General features: G+C 40.6%; 1 protein-coding gene across 1 annotated transcript; it reads right to left on the bottom strand.

The window, feature by feature from the left end:
• Positions 1 to 7,401: 7,401 nt before the first annotated feature.
• LOC105956232 (uncharacterized) lies at positions 7,402 to 8,787 on the bottom strand. The gene has a single exon (XM_088820229.1). It carries the CDS (start codon positions 8,785 to 8,787, stop codon positions 7,402 to 7,404), a length of 1,386 nt encoding a protein of 461 aa, XP_088676355.1.
• Positions 8,788 to 13,539: the final 4,752 nt, after the last annotated feature.

Genomic DNA, 13,539 nt, shown 5'->3' with positions numbered 1-13,539 from the left:
GAATGACATATGTATGTTGCAACAAACGAAAGCATGGTTGTCCACACATTTCTCAATGAGGAATTTGGGAGAAGCATCTTACGTATTAGGTATACGCATCTATAGAGATAGAGCAAGAAAGATGCTTGGCTTATCTCAAAGCCTGTACATAAACACCGTTATGAAACGGTTTAGCATGGAAGAATCCAAGAAGGGATTCTTGCCAATGTCCCATGGGGTTCGTCTCTCGAAATCCATGTGTCCACAGACACCTAGCGAAATCGAGGAGATGAAAAGGATGCCTTATGCTTCTGCCATAGGAAGCATAATGTATGGCATGCTATGTACTAGACCCGATATCGCATATGTTGTGAGTGTCACAAGCCGATATTAGTCTAACCCCGGTCCAGCTCACAGGAAGGCTGTGAAAGATATCCTCAAGTACTTACGAAGGACTAAGGATATATTTTGGTCTATGCGGGTGCCGAATTGAAATTAAAAGGCTTCACCGAATCTAGTTTTCAATCGGATGTGGATGACTCAAAGTCAAACTCGGGATTTATATTCATGCTTAATGGTGGTGCTATGTGTTGGAAGAGTTCCAAGCAAAGCACGACGGCTGATTCCACTACCGAAGCTGAATACATTGCATCGTCCGATGTTGCAAAAGAAGGGACTTGGATAAGGAAATTTATCCAAGAGTTGGGTTTCATTCCTAATGCTAATGATCCAGTATCGTTGTACTGTGATAACACCGGAGTCGTGGCGCAAGCTAAGGAGCCGAGATGTCATCAGAAGTCCAAGCATATTCTGAGAAAGTATCATGTGATCCGAGAGATCGTTGATAGAGGTGAAGTTAAAGTAGAACGAGTCACCTCAAAAGAGAACGTTGTAGACCACTTCACGAAGCCTTTACCAAGGTCGGTCCACGAGAAACATCGAGAGTTGGCTTTAGGTGAAGTGGGAGATTGTTAGAGTAGGTGACCAACAAGCCAACTTGTGGCTGTGGTCTTTCCATTTATTCTTGTAATAAACAAACCTTTTTCGTATTAATGATAAAAACACCTTGGCATTCTATATCTTTGTCCCTTTGTCTCAAACATAGATACAATCCTTACAGTCATTACAAGTACTAGTAATTGATCTTTGGGATCGTGAGATATTTCATTTAGTATTATAACTGTTAAACGTGTTCCTAGTCGAAGTGTTACGCGACCAATGAGGATATCGGCCTTTTGCATTAAGAGACTAGCACTTGGTGCATGTGTACTGCATCTCATCAGTAAACGGTATTGTGATATCGGCATGCATAATTGAGTGCCCATAAGTTGACGAGTTCACTGAATTCCCTCACCCTAGAAATCTCTACGTGGTTCTCAATAATCGAGTAGAGATATCTATGGTATAGTTGAACACCATTAGTCCTTATGACCTAGACATCACCGTGACTTCACTAGAGGACCAACTGTAACGTGGCCTGTCGCTGAGTTCCACCGAGGACTGGTCCAAGGGCCAGTATTCGTGCAGTACGAAATCTAGTGGGAGGTCTATGCATTGTAGTCGGGGATTCGATCGCTAGAATAGTCTTGGATGTCCTGTGTGTTCTCATAGTTTGTAATCTCTAAATTCTCTGGCCAGAGCTGACTAAGTGATGATTAGAGAATTCGATTCTCTACCGATTACAACACTTAGAACGATCGCACTGTTATTGAACTACTAAGGAGGTCTCGATGAACCAATGACTCTAGTTCGATCAGGACATATGAATCAAAGGGATCGTACTGTACGTTAACTATATCAAAAGATTCCTGCAGGCACTTGATTTGTATCTAGGGAATCATGACGCGTAGTTGCTAGACGCCAATCTTGATTCATTCGGTGATTAAGGTGAAACGAGCATCATCTTAATCGTAACTCTAACGGACGAGTTTTGACCACAAAGGGTTGTGGACCCACGACTAGCTTACACCTGAACCATCGAGGGTCACACTGCTCGTGCACTCAAGATCTTTGAATAAACGGCCAGCGATAAAAATGTTTTATATTTGCATGATTGAAAGTCAATATGATTGGGTCCAACATTCGGGCTTAATTCCACTTTGCACCCTTGAAATATACCATTTTGGCACTTTGCACCCTCGAAATAAATTAATAGCACTTTGCACCCTCGAAATACAATAAATCATGCATAATGCATCCCAAATGAATTTTTAAAGCTAAAAAATATAAATTTAAAATTTTTAGTGATATTTTTTTAGAACGCCAAATGTCAAATATTTGTTTTATTCATCAATCATTGTGAAAATATAAAGTTTAATAATAAAAATACATTTCATCAACATATTTAAAAATTATATTTTTATCAAAATAAAATATTTTACGAAAAAAAAATCATTCGGCTATTCCGTTATTAAGTTATCTGAAAATCATATTTCCTTCTAAATATTTTCACCTAATATTTTTAAACAGTTACATAAAAGATCCATTAATCGAATAATTTAGTGATAAAAGCTTATTTTTTATTTTTCTTTTGTAAGAAAATGTAGTTGTTTTTAATAATCCGGTGTAATTTTTATTGTTTCGCACTTTGTCCGCTCGAAATTATGTTTGAAGTTCAAGAAAATAACAATTTTTTTTTTTATTTTGTACCCGGAAAATAAAAACACCAATGAAAAATGAAATTGCCTTTATTATTCAATTGAGGGTGCATTGTGAATGATTTATTATATTTCAAGGGTGCAAAGTGCTATTATTATTTTTCGAGGGTGCAAAGTGCCAAAATGGTATATTTCAAGGGTGCAAAGTGGAATTAAGCCCAACATTCGTAATTTGGAATTATGAATGAGAATAAGAAAAGGAAAAGTATAGGAGAAGATCTTAGTGAACTTTCTAAATCGGGAAGTTTCCAAATTTAGAAAGTGCACTGAATTAGGGTTTCCGCTTTTAGAAAGTTGGAAATCGAGAATTGGCACTCCTAATGACGAGGGTATTTTCATGATTCCGAAAATGTAATCGTTACAAATTTCCGATCATTGAATTGAGAGAAAACGAGCGAGTAAAGAACTAACGAACTTAAGTTGTTGGGCCCGGTCCAACTTAAGCCCGTTAGGGCTTTTATAAAGACACTATAAATACTTGATTTATAGGTCTTTCACACACACAACACATATCACAAAATCCTAGCCGCTGGTCTCTCTCTCTCGGCCGATCTCTCCCGCGGCCACCACCGTCGCCGCCGCTAAGTCGCCAGAATCGGCCCCCCCTTGGACGATTGTCTTGGTAGTTCTTTTCCTCTTTTCTTTTCTTCCATATATACTAACTTTTGTGTGTCTAGTGCCACATATTCAGTAGATCGAAGTATACTAGGTGAAATCCGAGAGGAGGAAGATCGAAGATTCGAAGAACCGAGGAGCAGCCCCGAGCCGACGATGCACGCGCTCCCACGCGCCGCCCGAAGATAGCGTGTGATCCACACTCGCCGCCGTCGCCGTCGCCACCGCCACCGTAGCTTCGCTGTCGCCGCTCCCCGACTGCACGCATTGGTTTACATGGCAGTCTTGCTTCGATTCGTGCGTCAACCTCACGCTTCAAGAGGTAATTCTTGAATCCGGTATTCGTTAGGTTTTTAATTTAATTAGATTAAATTATCCATGTTCGTAGTATGTTTCATGAATTAATATGTATTTCGTGTTTATATGAAATTCATGATTTACTGCGAGCATGCTAAATAATTTAATGCAAGCATGCTAATTGATTTACTGTCGATTAAAGTAATTTGCATGATTGTCATTTTTAATTTTCGCTGGAAGCGCAAAGGTACGCAATTAATTGTTTAATAATTGTCGGGCATGTGATTATGTGATTTAAATTCTTTTAATTCGCATAAAAAAATTTTCCGCTGCGTACACGTGCCCGATTCCCAATATAACTGCTTTGGTGTTAACTGTATTCAGCAAATATGCGGCAGTGCGAAGTGCGTGACCCCACAAGTATGCCGGGAAGTTGGTGAATCCCATCATAGATCGAACCATGTCTAACAAGGTTCTATTCCAAAGTTCAGAAAAATCTATTTAGTTTAGGAGTTCCAGGTGGAGTCCATTGAGATTGTATTTCATTCTCTTTTAGATAGTCAAAGAACTTGATGCTCAAGTAATCTCCACCACGATCGGATTGTAGTTTTTTAATACTTCATCCGAGTTGTTTCTCTACTTCGTGTCTAAAATCTTTGAACTTTTCAAATATTTCAGAATTGTACTTCATCAAGTACACGTATCCATACCTAGAGTAATCGTCGGTAAAGGTGGCGAAGTAGTTGTAACCACCCTTCGCACTAACACTTAGTGGACCACGTACGCCTGTATGGATCAACTCCAAAAGACATTCGGCCCGCTCCATTTTCCCTTTGTAGGGTGACTTGGTCATTTTCCCTTTAAGGAAAGATTCACAAGTTTGTAGTGATTTCACGTTGTCCAAAGTGAACAATCCTTCACTAACAAAATCGTTCATCCTTCTTAAAGAGACTTGACTTAATCTAGCGTGCCAAAGTTGTGCGGGGTTTTGATCTATCTCCTTAAGTTTTGCTGATATAACATTAATAGGTATTTCACTTGGATTTAGTTTATATAAGTTGTTTAATAGTCGTGCCTTGCAAATCTCATTTTCATTCTTTTGTATAATGCAAATTGAATTTCCAAAAATAAAAGTAAAACCTTCAATATCCAAAACATGAATAGAAATAAGGTTTCTAATGAGAGACGGAACAAATAAACAATCGTTCAAAACAATAAGAAAACTGGAATCCAATAAATTTAAGTAAATAGTCCCAATGGCTTCAGCAGCAACTCTTGCTCCATTCCCCATCCGTAGGTAGGTCTCACCCGCTCTAAGCTTTCTACTTCTTTTCATTAACTCCAAATCATTACATAGATGTGAGCCACAGCCCGTATCTAATACCCAAGAAGAATAATTTACAAACAAATTTACGTCAATGAAATACGTACCCTTTTCATAACGTTTCTTCTTTAGGTAAGCCTTGCAGTGCGGCGCCAATGCCCTTTCTTTCCATAGTGATGGCAAGCATCAAAAGTCTGCTTGCTAATTTTCGCTTTAGGGCCTCCACTACCTTCACCCACTTCGAACATGCTGTTTGTAAAGGGAACTCATTCCTTTATCTTCTTTTAGAAAGAATTCTTTTTTCCACAAGTGGCAGCAACGAGAACAAATTTCTCTTTGTTGATGGTGGACTCAAAACTGACTAACATGTTCATTAACTCATCCAATGGAGGATCAAGTTTGTTCATGTTGAAGTTCACTATGAATGATTCATAGGAACTAGGAAGGGACAACAGGATCAAATTCGACGAGAGCTCAGCAGGGAGGGTGATGTCAAGGTTCACTAGCTTCTCAAGGAGAGTGATCATTTTAAGATAGTGCTCGTGGACCAAAGCACCTTCTCACAGTCCCGCAGTGGTCAACTCTTTGTTAGCAGAGTACCTAGACGCCCTAATATTATCACTATACATGCTATCAAGAAGAGCCTTGATGTCGAAAGCTTGTAAGTGAGACTCATATTTTCTCGCAAGCGCGGGCTCCATGGCTGCTATCATGTAGCATCTAGCATGAGTGTCGTCCTTTTCCATGCTTCATAAGTATTCTTTCCAGCATCGGTCGCAGTGTCAGATATAGTGGAATGAAGTCTCTCATTTAGCACTTAGAGACTCCACTCAACAGTGAGCACAAGTTTTAGACTACGTAACCAATCCAGATAGTTTGGGCCATTGAGTTTTTGGTCGAGGATATATATTATGGGATTCTTAGACATGATTATCTAAGAGGTTAGAGAAGAAGGTTATTAGAGATTCATATTAAATGATTTTACAATTAAATATTTGGACTTTTATTATTTAATTGTTCTCCCACTAATTTTACAGAGTTCCACTTCCCTCTAGTAGACAAACGAGAAAACCGATTTTTCTTTAATGGGATTTAGGTCCAATAGACAAATATAACCAGTAGTTAATTTAGCCCGATTATATTTGCCCAAAGGTAGATCACAATCAATCATATCATTTATATGACCCTAAAGTAATTTTCTCACACTTGATAATGACCTAAGTTAATCTCGCAAAATTCAAAATATTCGTGTGTCAAGTCTAACCTACCAATCAAAGATTCTCATAGAACTTAATTATACCAAACTAATGCAGTCCCTAGTTAATCTAGCCGACCACGTTAATCAGACATATCATCTTTATGTCAACTGAATTACAGCTTAGCTTACTATAGTGCTCCCCGCTAACACGGCTTACTGCACTATTGCAAGGGGCTACACATAATTCAACCATTGGCAGAAGGAAAGAAAAATTCAACAGCTTGGTTTTTCTTTATAGCTTGAAATAGTTCTTAATTAAATTAAGAATTAAAAAAAAAAGTGAAAATCAAGCACACATGTCACCGTTGAGCATGTTGGAAAATAAAAGGAAAAGAAAAAATTTGGAGACGGTGATTGGTGAGAGTGAGGCGAACGACGACGTTTCGGCATTAGATGGGCCAAAAAAATGACCAAGAAAAGGCACAAAAAAAGGGGACGATCCCCATATATGAGGGATTTTTGAGAAAGTTTTATCTCATCAGAAGGTTTGGATTGGTCGATGTGATTCCTACATCTATGTTCTCTAAAGGTATATGGAAACGCATATTGTCCTACAAGGAAAATACGACCTAACTATATAATTAATTACATTAATTAATTATCGGGATTTTCAAAATAATTACAGGACGCAATTAGCATAAATCAATCAAATAATATTGATGTACTAATAATTAAGTTGAAGTATAATCAATATTATATATGTATTCTATTAATGAAGATCCATTTAACAATTTAAAATTACTAAAATAGATGATTGTTGAATCGATAATCTAATTTTTTTTTTTGGCCAAAAGATTTTATTATTCCATTATGATAAAAGATGGGGCCTCGTTAAAACCTTGTGGGCCTACACAAGGAAAAAGAGTACCCCTACAATGGTAATAAAAAATCAGAAGCTACCCTATCGAAGCTATTACAAGAAAGCCCCAAAGCGGGGTAAAAATGACAACCTCCAAAGCTAGAACTATTAAAATTGCAAAAGTGGCCCTTGGTGGAGGTAAACATGTAGCTTCACTTACTCATCCAGCAAACTCCCAAAGCCAACTCCTGAAATTGCATATTAACCCCAACTCTAGAATTGGTAATTGCAGATTGCACCCTAGGAGATAGAGATGCAATATATGCCCAACTCCACTTCAAAAACCGACTGTAGAAGAAAGTCATGGACGAAAATTGGCGACTCCCAACTTATCACTTATATATGCAGCCCGGGCCTCCCTCGGTAAACTCATTTCAGAGAAATATTCTTCATTTGACTTATGAGAATACGCCTAATTAGCCAATCTATCCGCGACCGTGTTTTTTTGCCTCACGACGTGCTGGAACGAGAAGGAAGGCTCTATCTCCTTCAAGCATTGCCAAAAAATATACTTAAGCTCCCATGCAATGTACTTGGTCCGAATTGCATTGATGACCAGTAAGGAATCACTTTCCACTATAATTTGTGAGAGACCGAGAAGCTTGCACAATCTAAGGCCATGAACCACCGCCGAAAATTCCGCAAAGTTATTGGTGCCAACCCCAAAATATTTTGAAAAACTAGCAACTATTCCTCCTTCCGAATCCCTAACAATCCCACCGCCCGTACATTCCTCCGCCGTGGAAGAGCCATCAGTATTAAGTTTAAAAGCACCACCCTTGGGCCGCTCCCATTTGAACCATTTTCCACGCTTATAGCTAGGCTGCACTAAATAGACTCCAATGGCTTGGAGTTGGAGACTTTGAAGCTTCGTAGACGGCTGTCGAGGAACATGATTGATGACCACGTGCTGAACGTGAGAGAATACTCGACGAATAATATTTTCTCTATGCATGACTCCCCCATCATAAATTACTTTGCATCGAGCCACCCACAACTCACGAAGAATATGACACACAGTAGAGGTTCGAACCATTGTGTACTGCGATTGTATTTGTGGTTTGGGGACCCATACAGCAAGAGCATGCTTCGCCGACACAAACTGCGATGGGAGATGAAATAGCAGGCTAAAGTGCTGCCATACTTGCCCCGCCACTTCCGATTGGAAAAAAAGATGTTGGACGTCTTCTTGTTGAGGATTTTTACAGCAAACACATCTGGAAACCATCGGAATTCCTCTAGAGATAATTCGTTGATCAACGGGGAGCGCGTGATGTATCAATTTCCACATGAATCCACCTGTCTTGTGTGGCAAGAACTGGTGCCATATGCGATTTGTCCACGCCTCTCGTCGCCCCAAAACCCGAATATGTCTCCAGTACTCTTTAGTCGGGAAATCCCCAGATTGTGTAAGAGTGAATATCAACCGATCCGGCTGATCAGGATCCAACGTAACTTTCCTTACCGACTCATGCAGGGAAGGAGGAATTAATTTAAGATATTCCGAGAGATGTTGCATGGCGGTTGCAACAGTTAAAGTGTGGTCACTTGGAAGAGGCCCAACAAGCACTTCACCAACCCAATTATCCGCCCAAAATCTTATATCTCCGGAACCCACATTCCACTTGGAACACTCGGCAAGTGAATCACTATGACTATATATCGACCTCCATAAAAGGGAGGTCGATTGGCCGCTACTGTTCCGACGTTTATCGCAATACTTGGCATTAGCGAACTTCGCCCACAAAGACTTTTTTTGCATAACCTGCCACAATAGCTTCCCATGCAAACACCACATCACCTGATTAAGGCCCCGATACCCAAACCCCCCTCTTCAACCGGAGTACAAATAGTTTTCCATTTCACCCAGTGAGTCCTCGAAGCACCGCCAGAACTCCATAAAAAGGCAGCCAGTAATTGCTCGAGCCGAGTAATAACCGATATAGGCACCTTCTAACAAGCCAACGAGTAAATCGGGATGCTACTCAACACCGCCTTGAGTAACGTAATTTTACCTGCATAAGAAAGGAATTTCCCTTTCCAGCCTTGAAGTTTACCTCGAATCTGAGTGACGAGATATTCGAAAAATTCCGCCTTAGTCCTACCGGAATAAATGGGAACCCCTAGATACATGAGAGGGAGGGTTTTCCGACTGATCCCCGTAACTTGCTCAATATTTCTACTCTCCACTTCTGCCCATTTACCCACATAAAGATGTCTTTTAGTCACATTAACGAGCTGCCCCGAGGACCTTTCATACGAATGAAAAATCTCCATTAGCCATTGTACAGAGTGGCGCCCTCCATTCGTAAATATGAGAATGTCGTCCGCATACAGTAGGTGTGAAACCGAGAGTTCATTATGGCCAACCTTGTACTGGGAGATTTCCTTAGAATCAATTTTTTTTTTAACGTTAAATGTTAATATCTGTTGGGCGAGAATAAATAAGAGAGGCGAGAGCGGATCCCCTTGACGAACCCCACGCGAAGATTTGAAATTGCCAACCATTTCCCCATTAATGCGAAAGGAGTACCATATATTGCATATATTTCTGTAAATTAGATCACATGATGCATGAGAGAAGCCAAAAGCACGCATTGCCCGAAGAAGAAAGCGCCACTCTAGTCGATCATATGCTTTTGCCATGTCCAATTTAAAAATAACATTGCCGCCCTTACACTTTCGATTAATATCACGCGTCAATTCTTGAGCCATGACTATGTGCGACATAATATTACGATCTTTGACAAACCCTGCTTGCTCCTCTGAGATTAGAAACGGAAGAATTTTCCCCAGTCTAGTAGCAAGGAATTTAGACAAGAGTTTTCCGGAGAAATTACCGAGACTTATTGGCCTATAGTCACCAACGGTCCGAGCATTATCAATCTTAGGAATTAAAACCAAAGTGGTTAAATTCATCTCTTTAAGAATGTGACCCCCTCGCAAAAAGTCAATTATAAAATTCGATAGTTCCACTTTAATAATATCCCAGCAGGCGACATAGAAATGCCCGGTAAAACCGTCTCTGCCAGGGGAGCTATTCGGGTTCAACCGTTTAACCGCCTCAAGAATTTCTTCCAGATCTGGGAGACAGCAAAAGGCTTCATTCACTACATCGGATACTACAGGTTGAACCCCAAGAAATAGATTCTCGTCTAGATCATACTCTGATGCCTTGAATAGATTGGAGAAGAAATCCTGTGCGAGAGCGCCAATTTCCTGGGGTTGAGTCGATGTGGAGCCATCACCACAAGTGACTTGGATAAGAGCTCTCTTTCGGCGATCTTTGATGGTCGCGTGAAAGAGGGCAGTATTACGATCTCCGGATTTGTCCCAAGCCATACGGGCCTTTGAACTAAGCAGCTCTAACTCCCAGTCTTCGTACTGAACTAGCTGTTTTTTAGCCAAAGTAATATTTTCCGAAATTAATTCACTCCAGCCTTGTTGCAATTTATTTTCAAGAGATTCAATGCGAGCTTGGCAACACCGAATATTATTAGTAATATTTCCAAACACCTCCCAGTTCCACTGTTGGAGAGCTTTCTGAACGAAAATAAGCTTCTGTTGAAATACATAAAAAGGGGAACCATGAACTGGAATGGACCATGCATGAGAAACCACAGCTTGAAAAGTAGGGTGGTCAACCCACATACGTTGAAACGTAAACCCTTTCCCAGCCATCTGTTGGCCCTTTTCAAAACGAACACTAAGCGGCGCATGGTCGGACATTGTTCTCTCTAGATGAAGCACCTGCAGAGACGGAAATAATAATTAGAAATCAGAATTGATTAACACTCTGTCCAATCTCTTCCATATCCTATTAAGACCCGATCGATTATTACTCCACGTAAATGGGTTACCAATAAAACCTGCATCCAAAAGTCTGGCTTGCATAACAAAGTCCTGGAAATCATGCATGCGGGAAATATCGGCTAGACCCCCTTTTTTCTCCGAGGCATCCAAGATTGTATTAAAATCGCCACCCACTAGCCACGGCGTGCCCATAGTACCATTCAAGTCATCAAGATGAGCCCAAAGGTCCTTTCTAGTTCGATGAGAGCAACTCGCATATACAAAAGTCGCCGTAAAAAGGGGTTTTTGCGGGATTTCTATAGACACCGTGATAGCTTGCGCAAAGATATTCAAACACTGAACATCAATCTCCGGTTTCCACAAAATCCAGATAAAAGTGTTGATATCATTCCCGTGCAAAAAAGAGGAAAAACCTAACTTCCAGGCAAAATTCTTCAATTTTGAGGAAGGTAATTTAGGCTCCAATATAACCAAAAGAGAAATATGTTGTTGCCTGATAATAATTTTAAGATGATTCACCGTGGCTGATTGATTTCTCCACGAGCGTTCCAAATGAGACACGACATTTAAACATTGGGGTTGGTAGAAAACTTTGCCAGGGATCTGGTAATCCGATCAGTAGGTGGAACATATGCTCTACTGTGGGTTTTCTTATCAGTGGCTGCTTTTTTCGCAATTAAGAATACTTCACTATCAGATTTAGGCGACAATGAGACACCAACTTCGTCATCTTGCTCACCGTTCGAGTGAATTATGGCCAGAGCCAAACTGTCATCAGTCAGAGCCTGGAATTTGTTAGCAGCCAAGACACTCTCTTCACGGGGACATGTTGTAGTAACTGGGTGTTTGTTAGGGGAGTATCCATTAACTCCATGTTGTTCAGAATTCTCCACGTTCTCCGGTAATATGACATCATCTGCAATAACATCGTTCTTGCGAAAATCCTTGACAGTAATAGCCTCAAAACTAACTTCTGTGCGTGGCATTTCAGAGGTATTGTTAAACGTGGAATTAGTGTTTTCTTGCGCCGCACTATCTTGCCTCGTGGTCTGGTCCGTGGGAACTAGGAGCTCTGATGGATTAACAGGTGTTCGAGTATTGTGAACGTGGTTCTGACGGGTTCGATCGTCTGAGGGTGGATCATCTTCTCCCCGTCGGAGAATTTTCGTCGGTTGTACTATGGGCTTTTTCTTGTCTGGCGTATGTTTAAGAATTCCAATTTTCTTTCGACAGGCGCCTACCAGATGACCCAAAAGTCCACAGTGTGAACAATACATGTGATTTCCCTCGTATTCAATGCGTTGACACCAGCCTTCATCCTTTGAAGATCCAACGAATATAGCCTCTGGTAGGGTTTGAGCAACATTGATTTCTATGCAGACCCTAGCATAGTTCGTATGAGTGAAAGCGAGGGTACGATCATCGGCACAAAGAACAGTACCTAGGGCTCCTCCAATTCTTTCAAGCGAAGATACATTAAAATAAGGCAGCGGCAGCTTCGGAAGTCGGACCCAAACCGCTACCTTATTACTATATTTTTCTAAAGCAAACTCCGGCGTCCATCTAAATAGCCGGAACATACAGTTCTTGATGCTGTTTGTGTTTCGCGATAGAGCCAATTTCGCATCGCCTATAGAACCCATGTGAATAGTAATATGACGAGGGTCTAAAAACCCTATTGCTGGCTCAGCAGCTAAGTTCCACTCCGCGTTGATATGACTGCGGATTTCTTGCAGACTTGGACGCCCTGCCGAAAACTTCATGATCAACGTATTATCTACCTGTTTATTGAGTTGATCGATCTCGAGTGGTGAGAAGAACACCGCTAGCGCTTGTTCAACGATGGATGATGTACGATTTGCCAGGGGGACGGGGCTGAGGCGAGGGGGAGGAGCAGAACGAGGGGAGGAGATCATGGCGGCGAATGAAGGTCGGGCAGCAAGCAAAAAGTGTTGCTGCCCCGTCGAAGCTGTTGGTAGATCCGGTGGCTCCATGCCGCCGGAAAGGGAAAAGAGAGCCGCTAGGGTTATGAGAGAGAAGAGAGCCGCTAGGGTTCCAAAAGTTTCACAACTAAATATTCCGATAATCTAATTGAGTTTAATTGAAAATAATTTTCCAAACATTAAAATCAATTTGTTTTAAGTTTAATTTTAGAAATCTGCTTTTTTTTTTAATTTTTTTTATTTCAGTAAACCGGTCCAGTCCGACCGGTCTGACCGGTTCCGACCGCAACGGTCCGGTTTAGTTCGGCCCAGTTGGCCGAATCAGTGGGTTGGGTCAGTCAGACCGAGAATCGGTCTGACCCACCCGAATCCACGTCGATTCGGTCAGTTGGATCGAAAAGAACCATCGAACCGGCCGGTCTGACCGGTTCGATCCGGACAAACCAAATAAAAAAAAAACAGTTTTATTTAAATTTCAGATCCGATTTTCCAATTTAAAAAAAAATAAGTTTGAAAAAATTCTAAACACTATTTCAAAAATATTTTAAACTTTCGAAAACACCTAATTAAATAATACAACCATCACAATTTTAATAAATCGAACATGCATTAAAATAAGCATAATACATTAACGCAATTAATTGCGCAATGAGCTTTGATACCACTGTTGGGAATCGAGCACGTGTACGCATCAGAAAACAAAAAAGTTTATATGAAAAACGATTTCATTCATATAAACACGTACTCGATAATAGCAATTAATTACGTACCTTAACACTTCCAACGAAATTTAA

Source organism: Erythranthe guttata, chromosome 7, assembly GCF_056151865.1.
Source record: "Erythranthe guttata isolate IM_541 chromosome 7, IM_541, whole genome shotgun sequence".
NCBI lineage: Eukaryota > Viridiplantae > Streptophyta > Magnoliopsida > Lamiales > Phrymaceae > Erythranthe > Erythranthe guttata.
This window is presented reverse-complemented; position numbering and strand designations above follow the sequence as displayed.

What these genes read in the sequence shown, in the direction of transcription:
- LOC105956232 (XM_088820229.1), bottom strand. Translation starts at nt 8,787, where the DNA reads ATGTGGTGTTTGCATGGGAAGCTATTGTGGCAGGTTATGCAAAAAAAG.